Raw genomic sequence first — 16,532 nt, forward strand, 5'->3', positions numbered from 1 at the left:
TTTTTTTTAATTTTGGTATATATATGTTTTCGATGCCATGAATATTATAATAATTTATTTTATATAATTTATATAATGAAAATAAATTTTTCTAACCCAATAAATTTTCATGTTTATCAATTATTCCAATTACTTCATTTTTATCGAACTGTATTTCAAAATACTAAACAACCGATTTTTTTGAAATATCAATACTATGAAAATAGTAATCATTTTATTTAAATAAAATTTATATGGTTTAATTTCCAACTGATTTTATATTATAACCTGAAAAGAAGAATTCATGCTGTAAAATGAAATATGTTAGTGTAAATAAATCCATAAATGATTTAATGTTAAAAACACCTACCTAATAGCAATAATTAATTGCTTATTTATAAACGAACTAAACACTTATTATTTACAAATAATCTAAACAAACTTGTATATTATGTAAACAAAATTATTTTCAAAAGATTTGTTTCCTTATTAAATGAGTGAAATTAATTGAAAAGATCTTTAAAATAAGCAATGACATGACAATGTAAATAAATTGAAAACTAATGGCAGAATCCTATTAGGAATTTTGCTTTAATAGTATAGATTCGATGCCATGAATATTATAATAATTTATTTTATATAATATTATGTAATTTATATAATGAAAATAAATTTTTCTAACCCAATAAATTTTCATGTTTATCAATTATTCCAATTACTTCATTTTTATCGAACTGTATTTCAAAATACTAAACAACCGATTTTTTTGAAATATCAATACTATGAAAATAGTAATCATTTTATTTAAATGAAATTTACATGGTTTAATTTCCAACTGATTTTATATTATAACCTGAAAAGAAAAATTCATGCTGTAAAATGAGATATGTTAGTGTAAATAAATCCATAAATGATTTAATGTTAAAAACACCTACCTAATAGCAATAATTAATTGCTTATTTATAAACGAACTAAACACTTATTATTTACAAATAATCTAAACAAACTTGTATATTGTGTAAACAAAATTATTTTCAAAAGATTTGTTTCCTTATTAAATGAGTGAAATTAATTGAAAAGATCTTTAAAATAAGCAATGGCATGACAATGTAAATAAATTGAAAACTAATGGCAGAATCCTATTAGGGATTTTGCTTTAATAGTATAGATTTTGTCTCTTTTTGATATTTTATGTGTTTATAGTTTGATTTATGTAAATTTAGGAATTTTGACAAGCATAATGTGACATTTTTGATTTTTGTTTTGGAAATAACTATTTTTTTAATCAAAAATATCACTAAAATATAATTCAAAACTAATTTGTTTTATTAAAAATAAAAACAAGAAAAATTCAATTGGTTGCACATTTTTGTGATATTGTTACAATTATCTAAATTTGACAAACATCTTTTATTACGAAAAAACAAAACTTCCATAAAACATCATATATTAAGAAATGGAAGTACTGTTACATAATACAGAGTACTAGGTTTTAAAAAAAAAACCATAAAAGGGAAGTAGTATTAAATCTGACATTATCATGATTTGTATTACAAATAACAGATATTAGTTATTCTAATAAGCAAGAACATATTTTGTCCAAAAAAAAAAAGTTATTCTAAGAACATATTCTTAAAAATGTCATGAGAACAATGTACAGAACTTTTAAAACTAGAAGTGTGTCAAAAGAGAGGAACCAAAAAAGAGGAATTGAGAAACACAGCTGCTAAAGTTGTAGACGAAGTAGAGCCTTTTAGTTTTCATCTTCAGTCTCTTCATCGTCATCTTCCTCCTCATTGTTTCCCACAAACCTCCAGCCATCATCCACATTCTCTCTATCTTCCTCCGTCTCCTCGCTATCTTCTCCTTCACACGTTTCTTTTTCTTGCCATGGTTTTTTGTCCATCCTTGCTTTCGCCGGTGAAGAGGTTGAGCCTTTCTTTAACGCTTTCGCAGGTGGTGTCCTCATGTCCGGCTTAGCTCTGCTCTGCTGTTTATGCATCTGGATTTTCCCGTTGCTAGCGAGTTTCCTGTAAAAATCTTGATCGCTCCCTTCTTCCAGATCGTGCTTGTTCGGTGTGTTGTTGTTCTCTTCAGGTAAATGCTCTCTCTTCAAGTGGAGTTTGAGCTTGTACTCATGTATGTAATCCTTGTCACACCCTTCGTAAGGGCATGCGTATGGACGTTCTAAAGACGCTGAGCCATAAACCGTTGCAGAAGGTATTTTGGGAGTCCTTGATACTTTCTCTGCAGGTGGTGTGAATGTAGGCGTCTCTCCAGCACCATTCTGTTCAAAAAAAGGTTGTGATAATCGAGAGAGAGAGAGAGAGAGAGAGAGAGAGAGAGAGAGAGAAGTACTAAGATGGTCACACATGAAAGAAAGAATCTTAGCATTTGTCTAGTTATGAAATTTGAGTAATGAAAGAACCTTTTCATGGTAGGCAGCAACATGGTTCTTGAGCTTGTATTCATAAGCATATCTCTTTCCACACCCAGAGTAGGGACAAATGTGATAGTTTTCTTGTAAGTGAGTCTTCATGTGCGATCTGAGGTTAAAATCCAAGGAGAATGCCTGCATCCAATCATCTATTCCAAGTTAGTAACAGCGAGAGCACATTTATATCCACAAGATTGAGAGGTAGAGGAAGCAATAACCTTTCCACAGCCTTGATAAGTGCAAACAAAGTCCCTAGCCCCAGTATGAATGAGCCAATGTCTCTTCAACTTTGAACTATCCAGGAATTTCTATTACACAACACAGAAGAAGGAGAAGGTTAAGCAGGCTGATGTTATCACGTTAAAGGTTATTTATAAATGACTATACCTTATCACAACCAGGGTAGTCGCAAACGTACTGCCTTTCACCATGGATGTGGGAATGCTTTCTCAAGGCACTAACATCGAAGAAGATCTTGCCACAACCATCGTAACTGCAGAGAAACAAAATCTCAGAAGTGGGTTCCGGGGGGTCAGGGTCTGAAACATCAGTACTAGGCTCTTTCTCTTTTTCTTTTAGTCTCTTCACCGTTTCCTCTGCACCGCCAACAAAGCAAATGAGAGACTACACAATTATCATAAGAGTGAAGAACTTAGATGAAGAAAACAAGAATAAGCACAAACTGAAAGTATATGATAAGCAGATACAATTATTATATAGCACAAACAAACAAGACTAATCTGAAGAATAGATACGAAGCAGGTAATCTCTATTCTAACCTGTGACCCATTTGCGAAGATAACACTTGGCACCTGTAGCAACAATATCTTGTGGTACCCTGAAGAAAAGAAAAAAACAAGGATTCACCATATATGATGTAAAGCCTTGATCTTTTGCATCTTTGGTTTGGTTTGAATCACAAGGAAGGAAGGAATAGGCTTTTACCAGTCCTTGATCCACCTAACAGCAGGAGAAGACTTGGATGGTTTAAGGATGGGGCGTCTCTCGAATGGATTATTCTGATACTGATACCGCTGCTCCATCGATGAAGATGATTAGGGTTAACAGTTCTATGTGTCTGGGTGAGAAGGGGACACGATAGAGAGCGAGCTAGAGAGATCTTTAAGCAATTAATAGCTTTGTTGATTATGGAGGACTCCCTCCCTCCGCTTCCATTCTTTTCTTTTCTCTCAACTACTTTAGTTCAGTCCTATTCCATAAACTTTTGAAGAGTTTTATCTTAAAAAAAAAAAAATGTAAACTAACTTTATTTTTTGGCTGGTTTCATCAAATCTATTAATTTTGTACATTTTTTCTTCGATTGTCCATTTTTCTGAAAAGGCAAAACAATGCAGCGAAAATCCCTTCTTTAAGTCCTTTAAAAGATCCATTCCACAATGCAGCGAAGCACTATATTGTCACACCATGTACAACATCCAACTCAATGACTACATACCTTTGTTTTTTGTTTGTAACTATTGAACACATGCACACCGGCACCCACACCCACGATGAAGCTCAAAATCATCACTGTTGGGTAACCATTAGTTAGCATTTTTTTTTTCACAACATGGCTATTTCGCCATTTCACCCAAAATCCACTTTCTTACCAAAAACACACAAAAAGCACAAAGTAATGTGGAAGGTCATTCTCAATATAAAGCTTTATGAGTTTTATGACTAAGTGTTGCAAAAGATTAAAAAAAGGAAACCAACTCAAAATGTTACACAAAATCTAAACATATTTCTTCTTCTTTGCCTCTCTCTCTTCTGCCATAAAATTCTTCAACACCATCTCTGTTTAACCGTAGCAACTTGTGCGCCTAATGAAACACGTGTTGATGATAATAGCCTTACTGAAGCAAAAGGCAGCAGCTACTTTTACCATCAATTTTGCTTTAAATCAGTATGGCCTGTAACGCATTGGCCGTCTGAACCTGGGAACTCTCCTGCAACAAACCATAACCCATTCACCACATATGAACAATCATTAATGATCCACTCGAAAATCTAGACACCGAGTCGTTGCTAGTTTTTGTTTAAAAGAGAGATAGGAGGCAGAGAAGTTTCTAGAACGTACCCATAAGCATATGGAGCATAAAATGGAATTCCAGGCATGAATCCTCTCATGGGTCTAAAGGGGCGCCTTCCTCGGAATTGTCTCATTCCAGGGACGTTAGTTCTCTTTGCTGATACCTGAAAATTTCATTAGACAATGTAAGAGAATGATTAAATATCTTTAGCTATTAAGACAATTAACTATATGTCATTGAAGGGAGTTTGCACCTTTATCTGACGACCATGCAGCTCTGACTCGTTCAAGATAAGAGAATTCTGAACGGCATCTTCTTCCACGAATTCGACGTAGGCAAAACCTTTGGGTTGGCCAAACTTATCTGTCAGAATCGTAACCCTGTTGACAGTTCCACAGGACTGGAAATGTTGCTGGACTTCCTCTGGGGTACATGCATAGTCCACCTAACATACACAGAACCAAATAGTTACAGAGGAGAAGGTAATTAATCAGTAGAGGACTAAAGCTTTGACAGATACTGATAAAAGAAAAGATAGATGGGAGATAATATAAGGTATAAAAAAACTTTCTTTTGAAAAGATTACTATGAGTAACATGTAAAAATTAAATAGTGGAAGCCTCACATTGCCAACATAGATTGAACGGGAATCAACTTCCTCCTTCTCAGCCGAACTAATAGCACCTGATGGATCTTCATTGATATGCAACAAAAGGAAGAGATAACATTCACCGAATTAGCTTTTAAGTGTATTCTTGCCTTGAAGCCAAGAACAGTTGCAACAGATCACTAATGGTTTCGTTCCCATACACAAACTCCAAGAATACTTCTAGAGAGATTCGCTCACTAGCTAAAAGATTCCAATACCTAAAACTTAACTAATCTCAAAATCAACAAGACAAGCTCTAAACCTAATCCATAGATTCAAAGCACAAGCAGAAGCAGAAGTAAAAAAAACCTTGATCAGCGCCCATCTCTTTCTCAGCTTTGGCTTGCATTTCACGCAAAGCTCCAGCTTCTTCCTCAATCTCCTTGATTCGCTTCTTCATATCCTCTAGATCCTATATCCAACCATAACAAAGCACACTAACTAAATACAATAGGAAACGTTCGATTAGAAGCTGGATCGGAAGAAATCAACAATACCTTAGCGCTAGAGCCTGGCTCAAGCTCCTCGTCTCCTGCGGCGCCGCCTTCTTCTCCGCCGTGTTCCTCGTACTCGTCCGTCTCCATCTCTCCTTCCTCCTCTGGGATCTCTCCACCGTACACCTCGTGCTCTTGCTCATCGTTTAGCGTCATCTCTCTCTCTCTCACTCGGCGACTGTCGTTAAACAAGTTTCTGAATTTTTAGGGCTTGTAATCGAGGAAGAAAGGGGAAGAAGGGTTGTTAGTTATAACAGATTTTCAGAAAGGGTAATTTGGGAAATTAAAGATCATCTAATCTCGAGCCCAAGATTGCATCGATTGGGCCTTGCATCGTTTGGGCTTTAATAAACATGACGTGTCAGATCAGTCCTACTTCAGCTAAGGTGGGTCCCATTTGTGATACCTCACCCTTTTAAACTCAACGACTGGTCTGAAACTCGATTCTGAAACTCTTATCTTTTCTCCAGACAGAGCAAAACAGTCTCACGATGGCTACTACCACGTCATCTCCGCCGTGTCATATCTCCGTCTCATTCCTCCGTCAGCTTCCTCCTTGCACCACTGTTCAGTTCTTCGGTTTCTCACCGACCCAGCGTAAACTGGGCGGGTTAACGGTAGCCCGGAACAATCTGGCGCAGGATTTTCTCGGGGACTTCGGAGCTCGTGACCCGTACCCGGCGGAGATAGCGAGCCAGTTCGGAGATAAGGTGTTGGGACCCCAAAGCACAGAGCACAAGATTCTGATTCCTAATGCCTCTGTTCTCTCCCTCTCGCAGCTCGAATGCTCCCCTGTTTCGCCTTCTCAGGCTCCTTTATCCCCCGATGAGGCCAAAACGCTCCTCCATAAGGTTAATTTTCTCACATATATATTTAACATCTCAAAATGTTCGAGTGTTGATTTTCTAAGTTCATCGGTTGGTCAAAATGTGTTGTGAAGATTCAATTGATTAATGACTAAACTTGAAACCTTCGCCACTTAAAAGCTTAGTATCTATAATCTATAGTCTCTACACGAAGCTCTATCATTATCATGATTATGGACTTCAAATGAAAGTATATTCTATCGTAAATAGCTAATTACAGATGAGATTATGAAATTAAAACCATGACATTTCACAGTGACAAATCTCAAACGGACAATTTTGACCTAATATTAGATGAGCCCAAAAAAGATTTATAAATCATATGGGCATGTTACGAATTATTTATTAAATATTAATAATAGTTAATCTGTGTTTGTAAGGATTATGGTTTTGCTCTTTTAGTTTTTCCCGGTTGGCATTTTAATGGAACCCATGAAATTTCGTATAGCTAACTATTTATATTCAATCTTAAACTATTGTGAATCATAGTTTTTTTAACAATCAAATGAATGTTTGTTTTGCACAAATGACGAGCATTGTGTTCATAACTTGATTTTGATCCACTGTGACCACTCTAATGATGTATCTTATATGCTTATTATGTAAAACGTTTCAGGTTTTGGGATGGAGTATAGTGGAGGATGAAGCGGGCGGTCTGAAAATAAGATGCATGTGGAAGGTGAGGGATTTTGGGTGCGGCGTTGAACTCATAAACAGGATCCATAAGGTGGCTGACGCTTCTGGTCATTACCCTTCTCTCCATTTGGAAAGTCCTACCCAAGTTAGAGCTGAACTATCTACCTCTTCCATTGGTATGTCAACACAAAAAAAAAACAGACACACGTTCTCGTTCGTTTTGAGTTTTTTTTTTTTCAGTATAAGGTTTCTCAAAACGGTTAATTTGCTGTTGGGTTTATTTGATGAACAATGCAGGTGGGCTGAGCATGAACGATTTCATAATGGCGGCAAAGATAGATGATATCAAGACTTCTGATCTTTCCTCAAGGAAAAGAGTCTGGGCATAACAAACGTGGATTTTTCATTACTTATCTCATATTTGTGACATTTTTGTATGATAACAATATAATATAAGTGATGTATTCGTTGGTCTTTATGTTAAGTTATTATATAGAAACTATGTATTATTCATCATCATATTGGAAATCATTTTAGCACAAAATACTACGATCATGTGATTCATAAGACAAATGGATAAGTGATGTTTATTCATCGATTCTATGTTGGGAAATGTCTCTGAGATTTGTTCATGCAGATGGCTGGAAAATATTTATAGAGGAGACAATATGGAGGATCACTTGGAGTGAGATATATGGTATCCAATGTCAGAAGGGGGTTGGGAATTCAATTGATTAAATATTTAAAAAGAAAACTAGTTGCTTAGTTAAAAGTTAAAACTAATATGGAGGATCATCTCTCACCAACCATCTCATTGGGTCGCCTGTATTTATAGAATGTTAATCAGAGGAAGGTCCTTTTGGACATTGAGGGAAACTCAAGTTGGGTCATGGGTGTGGAGGAAGTTACTCAGGTATAGACTATAGAGTGATATTTAAAAGTTACCATTGAGTTAAAACTCGGAATGGCTGTTTTCAACGGCTTTCTAGTTTGATGGTTGGTCTTCATTGGGGGGAGGCTTCATGAAATCAGATGCCAAGAGATTATATAGACATGGATTTTATAGAACAAGTGACAATAGAGAAGGTGACGGATACACATCGTCGGAGGAGACACATGATTGAGGTCTTAAATCACATAGAAGGTAAGATATAACTATAAGTAGAGTAACCATCAGAAACAGAAAATTGGAGGATGGCATTTCTCTGTGGCCCTTCTCACTGGAGAATTTAATTAGAAGTTCACAACACAGAGGACATTATTTGAGCAACACAAGAAACAAAAGACTCGTAGAAAGGAGTCTGGTTCAAACATGCTATGAGCCTATGACCAGGGCCGGCTCAAAAATTTGTTGGTCCTATGCTATCTTTTTCTAAATTAGTGAACATAAATTTGAAACTTAAACCCATGTAAAACCTAAAAATTTAGGGCCTAAAAATAAAGAAATGTCGATTAAAAATGTAAAGACTAAAAATTTAGAGCTCTAGAGAGTAAATAAATGTTGACCAAAATGTAAAGACTAAAAATTTAAAGTCCTAAAAAGTAAAGAAATGTTGACCAAAAGTGTAGGGCCCTCTGCATTTGCACGCCTTGCACACATCTAGAGCCGGTACCGTCTGTGACTAAAACTATGATTAACTCCAGTCTGTTAACTGGAATTTTTAACTTCGGCTAAGAGACGATTCTAAGTTTTTCTTAGATTTTAATTAAGAAAAGTTAAGAACCGTCTCTTAAATAGGAGATATAAAAATTGTCTTTTAGCCGAAAAGTGTAAAAAAAATGTCAAATCATGAGTTAAGAACTCCGACTAAGAAACCAAGGTTAATCATGGCCTAAGTTTGGTTATGGAGCTGTTTCGTCTGGTTCTTTCTTTCTATCGTATGGTCAGTCAAACCAGATTACATAATGACAAACCGAAGAATAATTGGGTTCCTGACAAACGGGAATAAACTATTGACCACATACAATATTGATACATTATGTATATATACCCTGGACTATATGTGCGAAGTGATTTTGCCACATGTGCTCTGTACAATCAATTTCACAAAACAAATGTGACATGGCTACTGAAATTGATGACATGGCTTCCGGAAAAATATGACATAGATAATTTCATTTAATGTTGATTTATATTTTTGACAAACTTATTAGAATATGATAATAATTCATATATTACATTTAATATTGATATTTCTTTTTGGTAAACTGTTTTTAAATATGGTAATAGCTCATACATCATCTATAAAATAAATATATTCATATAACATTTCAAATTTTGAAATATTATTATTTTTGTATAATTATAAAATTTGTATTACTAAAGCTTTCAAAAATTTCTACAATTTTTTAAAAATTTAAATATCTAATCGTAAGATCATTAGTTTTTTAATATACCTACAAATTTTATAAATATGTTTGGGCTAAATTTTTTATAATTATACAATTTTATATCATTTTTATTTGTTTTATACAAATTGATTTAATATATATGAAACATATATTAAATATTAGTAAGAAAATAGTAAAATCTATAATATTTAATAAAATTCATTTTTAAATATAAGTTAGATTAAAAAAAATTCATTACTGCACATGGTGCAGGAAAACACTTGGTTATATATATATGTCCCGTTATATATATATATATATATATATATTAATTTATGAAGATATATATGGTATCTCTAATATATTAATATGAAATACCTTAAGATATCACTAAAAAAGCTTTTGTCACAAATATAGACTATAAAAATCAAAATGACCAAAATGTTTCATTAAAAATGTAAATATACACTTATACTCCTAGGGTTAACTAATCCAAACCTTAGGTTTAGAATTAAGGGGTAGAGATTTGAGATTAAATTTTAAATTTTTATAAAATAAAAAATAAAAAATTTGAAAATAATTTTTTTTTAAATAGTTTCAAAAAGTATTTCGAATTACAAAAAGAAAATTTCAAAAAAAGAAAATTTATAAAAAAATTTAAATTTAAAAATATATAATCTGAAACTATAAATTTTTTTTTATTTATTTGTATTTATATATCTAGGGTATTAAAGTCTTTTTACCTGTTAAATGAAACATTTTGGTCTTTTTCTTCGTTAGAGTCTATTTTTGTGATAAAAACTTAAAAATTGCATATTTAGAAGAATTGACCTATATTAATTGAGAATCATTTAAAAAATAGTAATCTTATATTTTGTAATATTTACGATTACAGCTTGCTAATGTGTTATTTTATTACATCTCGATTTTATTGAGGTGACATAATTAGAATTGATTTCAGAATATGTTAGTCCAGCTTAATTTCTCTAAAAAAATGTTATATTAGCTATTGGTATAACTTTAAATAATAAATTCATCATACACTTATAAAACTACATATTGTATAGTTTTATAATAATTTCCGTGGGCTCTTATGTATTCATGTGAGTTCAAAGACCAGCACTAGTAAATCCATCGATTTTATGTGTTACGTTAATAAACACATAGTTTTTTTTTTTTGCTAAATAATAAACACATAGTTTCGTTATATATAACAATAAAAACTCTACTGGGGGCCATTGCAATAGATAAATTTACGTCAAGAAATTTTATCAACATACTCCAAATTTATCATAAAGATCTGTCCACTATAACAACACAGTCAATGAAATTGTAAAATAAACTGGGCGTATACGAAATCGTGTTTGAGTTGATTACATCATAAGATGCTTTTTGTCTTTCTTTTACAGTGAGAGACACTTCTCACATGTAAGACACATTTTGGTGGGACCAACTTATTATTTGGACAATTGTACCCTTATTGCAAAGAGGAAGTGTTCGCCGGGAATCTAATCTGTTGTACTTTGTTGTGCTTTAAATGAGTTTTTTTGAGACATATTTCTTTTATCAATCCTACAAGACATTTAAGTTTGTGGGTTAATATATAATTTTTTATATTTATTACATTAAATTATAAACTTTTTTCTTTATATTACAACATCCACTTTTGATATATTTTTTAATATTTGAATATTTATATAAAAATATGTGGACATGCACCATACAATGTGGATGTAAAAAATTTGAACACTGATGGAAAAGGTGCAAAAGAAAAATATATGAACATGTTTGTATGACTGTCCATAGATGTTTGTGGGATGGCTATTTGTGAAAGTAGGCATAGACATAAAAGATAGAAGTGTGGACGTTAAAAATGTAAGATTCGACACAATTACAATGTACACAATTCTCACATCCACATATTTTTGAACGGCAAAATATTTATCCACATTTTCGGTGTCCACAAAACACAAGACCAATAAATTATAATTTACAATGATTAATAATATATTAAAGTATAAAGAATATGTATATTGATACAAAAAAAATTTAAATTTTTTTTTGTACATATATTATATTATAAATTTTGATATATTTTCAATTTGATACTGTACACAACTCTTTCATCCACATTTCCTGAATCAACAAAATTCATATCCACATTTTCTTCGTACACATTCCACAAAACAATTATTTAATTAATTTAATTAATTAAAACAAATTCGTACAATATCAAAACTTCATAAATTATTTAATTAGTTAAAGATTGGTAGATCTTTAATATTAAAACTTTAAAATTATACAATACATAAAACATATGGACAAGAAATACATTAATTTTGCATTTTTTGTACGTGAGAAACACAAAAGAAGGCTAGAGTGTATAATTATAAAGTTTTGGACTAATTCAAAGAGAAATCTGAAAATTTGAAAAGTTTGGGGACAAACTCAAATACTTACATAAATACAAGGACCAAATGTGCAAATGCATGATTCTTGATTGCAGATGCAATCGAGCTTTCTTCAATGGCGACTCCGAGATCCAACCACTGCAGTTTCACTGAGATGATGAACGAGACTTCGCTGAGATGATCGAGGATGGCGAGGATGGCGAGGAGGCGACTTGGACGGCAGATCTAGTGGTGGAGTCTAAGCACGACGAAGAGCTCAAACCACCGCAGCTAAGCACGACGAGGAGCTCGAACCACAGCATCGGAGCATGGAAAGCTCATCCATGACGAGATCAACTACCGCAGCTTCACCGAGCTCGAATCCCCGCACTTTCACAAGATGGTGTGGCTTATTGGCGTGCGAGGAGGAGGAGCTGACTCGTTTTGTCTTTCGCCGACTCTCTTGTCTTCTCCGACAATTTTCTAGCCGGAATCATTCACGACGATGTTGAGGGAGATGAAGTAGATCGGGTAATTATCATTCTATGGAGTTGTCTCGCTCTCTGTTTTCTGGGCTTTTCTGAATTTTTGCTCTCTTTTAATTTAGCCATAACTACATGAACAAATTGATTTCATTATAAGCTTTGGTCTCATCATACCCATCAATCCTTTCTTGATTTTGTTTAGGGTTTGAACATTTGGGAAAGTTTAATTTAGTTAGGAGAGAGGATGAATATGTCGGGAGTTAGAGGAGAAGATGAACGAAAAAGTGAAGTATATTCTAGTCTAAGGGTGATAAGGTCATTCAGCAATAGAAAAGTGTGTCTCAAGTGTATTGTGTCTATTGGTATAATTGTAAAATGAGAAAGTGTCTCTCAGAGTAAATTTTTCATCATGTTTTTGTCATTATTATTACCACGTTCTGAATCATTCATCAAAGTGGTACATTTTTTTTTTGGGAACACTTTTTTTCTTTTTGGAACACCATCAAAGTGGTACATATAGATGGAACTCCGATACCATTACAATATTAACTTTTCATACGGATTGATTTTGTTCATGTTTCTCTATTTCCAAATTCTGTGTTATCAAATGATATAGAACTGTTTTCCATCAGTGCTTACAAGTCTAACAACGTAAGTTTGATTTAGATGAGACTGAAATATAAGGAGGTGTTATTGGTTTATATATTTTGATTGATTTAGAAATCCATATAGTATTTATAAATCCAAGTAAAATATGTAAATCCGGAGGTTTTTCCTCGGATTTGAGTCTTTGTATTTTTAACTAAAAAATCCAAACAAATCCATTCAAATCCATTATTAAATCAAATATATTAGTAAATCCGTACGGTTGAATAACACTTGATTTGATATAGAATTTATGAATCATTAAATCAATAACACATGATTTTAATACAGATTTGAAAATCATAGAACCAATAACACTAGATTTAGTTCTGATTTTCAAATCCATTAAAATACAACAACCAATAACCCCTACTAAGAAAGGAACATTAGAATTTTCAGATCTTCATTTTGTTCTTGAATATTATGAGATTTAACCTTTATTTATAAAATATAATTTTACATCATTTTTTTAAATATCCCTTATATATTAAAGGAGAAGCATTGTAATAAATGCGTTCACACTAAACTGGACACATGTCACGTGTAGAAGGATTGTAATAAATGTGTTCACACTAAAATGGACACATGTCACGTGTACATGTAGAGAGCTTCTCAGCCAAACTCTACATAATATGTTCACATTATGTACTTTACGTTTTTTTAATATAAACTCACATGCATGGCTCCTCTTTACGTTATTTTTAATTTTACGAATAGAGCTGGACAAATTATTCATAAATTTTTGATTTGATTCGTTATCCGTTTTTATTCGAACCTGAAAAATCTGGATATCTGTTACTCTACGAAGCAAATCAAATATTAAAATGCAATATCCGTAAAAAAAACAAATCACAAATATCAATATTTATAGGAACGAGTATCCAATTTGATATGTTATATGCATATATATATATACATATATTTAAAGAATTATATATAAGTTATATATTATAGTTTATATAAATTTTACAATATTTTTGTTTTTAAATAATTTCATTTTAAGAAATTTATTTTTCATGTATTATTTTGAAAAAATGTCATTTAATAATAATTACCAGTATCTTTATATATTTATCAACCATCTTTATATACTTTTACATACACATACATGTGCACATTGACGTGAACACCTTATAACTAAGTATTTACCACAACTGAAATATTTAATTTTTTTGGAAGTTAAAATATTCTTTTTCTTAATGCTTTTTTCACTATCGACCAAATTGTAGTAAAATGATTTGTCTTAATAATTTTCTTTTCTTTTTTTAACTATTACCTGTTTGGAAACTATAATATGAAACCATTGGTTCGACATCACGACTATCTAAGATTCATAACATGAAACAAAAAAATAATAGTAATTTTTGATTATCACAGGAAAAAAAATCCAAAAATATCAAACATTTTAACCGAACAAATCAAATAAATATTGATTTTAAATGATAGTTATATTTTAGGAGATTAAAAACCAAAAAACAACTTAAAACCGAACTGATGTCTAGATTAAACAGATTAATGTCTCCTTATTAAAAAATAACGAAACTAATAATCACATTCCGCGTAAGGCGCAGATTATTACTAGTAATGTTAAACATTATGGGAGCATTGCTGCACTAACGCAGGGAAACGATTGACAGGAAGTTTTGGTATACAGTTAGGTACAGCTGCCAAAAAAACTTTACAACAACTAGGAGGTATCATACCAATTTTACCAGTCAATATAGACTGAGACACTGAGTGTGATCCCTTCGAAACATCCTGGGATATTTTTCAATGTTGATAAACATTGGGTCACGATAGGCCCAAAACGGAGGTAATTGAGCATTCACAGAATTTGCAAAGCATATAACGGATAAGAGAAAAAACACACTCATCGTAGACATGATATGGGGAAGGGAATTATGCGACAAGAGAAGGCTTAAGAAATTCAATATATGGTTATCTTAAGATAGCTTTTTATGAAAGTAAATAATTGATTGTCTCGTCCAATTTATAGGAAAAATGGAGTATGAAACAATTAATTATAATTTCAAACATTTGACCACTTCCGTAGATTTGATGAAGTCAACAGTATTCATTTTTATCTTGAGTAATTGTAACTGTTTTTTATAGATTGAATTTGTATCAATTGGCTTTTTATTAATTTCTAGAGATTTTTCAGATTAGTATTATATTTATAATTTTATCAATTTTAGTATTAGAATTAAATCCAGTTTTTACTCAAAATATTAAAAATACAATTAATGTAAAACTTAGTTATAGTTATTTCTGATTTTTAGTTCTAGATAACATTGTTTTTTTTTGAAACTTAGTTCTAGATAACATTGATACAATAATAATAGGAAAGATATCATATACTATTGACCACATACAATATTGATACGATAATAATAGGAAAGATATACTACAATATTGATACAACAATAATAGGAAAGAGACAATATTACTATTAACCACATATAATATTTGATATAATAATAATAGGAAAGAAAATATATACTATTGACCACGCAAATGTGGTAAGAAATCTTTATCATAACTCATAAGTTTGCACGCTTATGTTTAGAAGCCCTTCACCATTTTTTCTTATAAATTGGAACACATTGCATTACTTAGTATCATCAAATTAAACAAGAATCAACTTACAGATTATCATATCTTAGACATCATAGTCTTTTCTTAGTCTTGTTGCGTGATCCCAAATATATTCATGTCGATTAAGAATGTGCACCTTCTTCTCCTGGTGACGATATGCATTGCATCCTCTGCTAATGCTCAGTTTCCATTTCCGTTTCCATTTCAACCAAGTCCAGGTAGTATGCCAGGAATGCCTGGTATGAGCCAATGTTGGTCAACACTGATGGATATACCAGGCTGTTTTGCAGAGATCAGACAATCCATTATGACCGGTAAATTCGGTAGCATAGGTCCTGCTTGTTGTAAAGCTTTTTTAGATGCTGAAGCCAACTGCACAAAAAATCTTCCATTCAAACCGTTTTTCCCTCCTATGCTAAAGGAACAATGCTCGCGTGCTGCCGGTCCTCCAACGACGCTGTAAGATTAACGTGAAAGATAAATTACGAAAAGGAAAGACAGTGATCTAATAATTATACTGTTGCATTTCCTATGCTTTATTGAACGAATTACTCAGTCCTTAAGCATTGACTTTTTCTTGGGTTCACCCCCTAGGGTGAACCTTTAGGTTCACCAACCAATAGAAAGTTGTCATTTTAGATCTAGTATCTTTTAATTAAAGAAACAAAATAACTTGCCAAATTATATTATGCTTTTAAAATAAAAAATAAAAAATTAAATAAATAAAAATAACAATAGTTCTTAAAAAAATTATTTAAAAAAAATATTTATTTTTAAGATTTAGAGTTTAGTGTTTAAGATTTATAATTTAGAATTTATCCAAATGTTTAGTGTTTTTCCAAGGGTTTAGGGTTTACCTAAGGGTTTAGGGTTTACCCAAGGGTTTAGGGTTTACCCAAGGGTTTAAGGTTTTCCCAAGGGTTTAGGGTTTAGGATTAGAGTTTAGGGTTTAGTGTTTTGTTGACAACATGTTTAGTGTTTTTCCAAGGGTT

The 16,532-nt window shown here is 32.2% G+C and overlaps 4 protein-coding genes across 4 annotated transcripts; 2 read left to right on the forward strand and 2 right to left on the reverse strand.

The window, feature by feature from the left end:
• Positions 1–1,497: 1,497 nt before the first annotated feature.
• LOC106387918 (zinc finger transcription factor YY1-like) lies at positions 1,498–3,746 on the reverse strand. Its single transcript, XM_013827858.3, has 6 exons — positions 3,362–3,746; positions 3,196–3,254; positions 2,804–3,012; positions 2,635–2,724; positions 2,408–2,551; positions 1,498–2,266 (listed from the first exon to the last, which is right to left on the reverse strand). Exons 1-6 carry the CDS (start codon positions 3,457–3,459, stop codon positions 1,733–1,735), a joined length of 1,134 nt encoding a protein of 377 aa, XP_013683312.1. The 5' UTR covers positions 3,460–3,746; the 3' UTR covers positions 1,498–1,732.
• A 255-nt stretch (positions 3,747–4,001) lies between these two features.
• Positions 4,002–5,842, reverse strand: LOC106387917 (polyadenylate-binding protein 1). Its single transcript, XM_013827857.3, has 6 exons — positions 5,596–5,842; positions 5,408–5,510; positions 5,075–5,142; positions 4,703–4,894; positions 4,497–4,612; positions 4,002–4,365 (listed from the first exon to the last, which is right to left on the reverse strand). Exons 1-6 carry the CDS (start codon positions 5,746–5,748, stop codon positions 4,320–4,322), a joined length of 678 nt encoding a protein of 225 aa, XP_013683311.2. The 5' UTR covers positions 5,749–5,842; the 3' UTR covers positions 4,002–4,319.
• Positions 5,843–6,025: 183 nt separating this feature from the next.
• BNAC03G16100D (probable pterin-4-alpha-carbinolamine dehydratase, chloroplastic) lies at positions 6,026–7,638 on the forward strand. Its single transcript, XM_013827856.2, has 3 exons — positions 6,026–6,443; positions 7,075–7,270; positions 7,392–7,638. Exons 1-3 carry the CDS (start codon positions 6,084–6,086, stop codon positions 7,481–7,483), a joined length of 648 nt encoding a protein of 215 aa, XP_013683310.1. The 5' UTR covers positions 6,026–6,083; the 3' UTR covers positions 7,484–7,638.
• A 6,912-nt stretch (positions 7,639–14,550) lies between these two features.
• Positions 14,551–16,160, forward strand: LOC106383843. The gene has a single exon (XM_048752389.1). The coding sequence runs from the start codon at positions 15,656–15,658 to the stop codon at positions 16,001–16,003; it is 348 nt and encodes a 115-aa protein (XP_048608346.1). The 5' UTR covers positions 14,551–15,655; the 3' UTR covers positions 16,004–16,160.
• The last annotated feature ends 372 nt before the right edge of the window (positions 16,161–16,532 follow it).

The sequence above is a fragment of the Brassica napus genome, chromosome C3, assembly GCF_020379485.1.
Source record: "Brassica napus cultivar Da-Ae chromosome C3, Da-Ae, whole genome shotgun sequence".
In the NCBI taxonomy this organism is placed as follows: Eukaryota; Viridiplantae; Streptophyta; class Magnoliopsida; order Brassicales; family Brassicaceae; genus Brassica; species Brassica napus.

Excerpts from the sequence above, each read along its gene's own strand:
- BNAC03G16100D (XM_013827856.2), top strand. The coding sequence starts at position 6,084 with ATGGCTACTACCACGTCATCTCCGCCGTGTCATATCTCCGTCTCATTC. Across the intron at positions 6,444-7,074 it reads CCAAAACGCTCCTCCATAAG|GTTTTGGGATGGAGTATAGT; the intron begins GTTAATTTTCTC and ends AAAACGTTTCAG. Across the intron at positions 7,271-7,391 it reads ACTATCTACCTCTTCCATTG|GTGGGCTGAGCATGAACGAT; the intron begins GTATGTCAACAC and ends TGAACAATGCAG.
- LOC106387918 (XM_013827858.3), bottom strand. The coding sequence starts at position 3,459 with ATGGAGCAGCGGTATCAGTATCAGAATAATCCATTCGAGAGACGCCCC. Across the intron at positions 3,255-3,361 it reads GTTAGGTGGATCAAGGACTG|GGTACCACAAGATATTGTTG; the intron begins GTAAAAGCCTAT and ends TCTTTTCTTCAG. Across the intron at positions 2,267-2,407 it reads TTGCTGCCTACCATGAAAAG|AATGGTGCTGGAGAGACGCC; the intron begins GTTCTTTCATTA and ends TTTTTTGAACAG.
- LOC106387917 (XM_013827857.3), bottom strand. The coding sequence starts at position 5,748 with ATGACGCTAAACGATGAGCAAGAGCACGAGGTGTACGGTGGAGAGATC. Across the intron at positions 5,511-5,595 it reads AGCCAGGCTCTAGCGCTAAG|GATCTAGAGGATATGAAGAA; the intron begins GTATTGTTGATT and ends GGTTGGATATAG. Across the intron at positions 4,613-4,702 it reads TGCATGGTCGTCAGATAAAG|GTATCAGCAAAGAGAACTAA; the intron begins GTGCAAACTCCC and ends TGAAATTTTCAG.
- LOC106383843 (XM_048752389.1), top strand. The coding sequence starts at position 15,656 with ATGTCGATTAAGAATGTGCACCTTCTTCTCCTGGTGACGATATGCATT.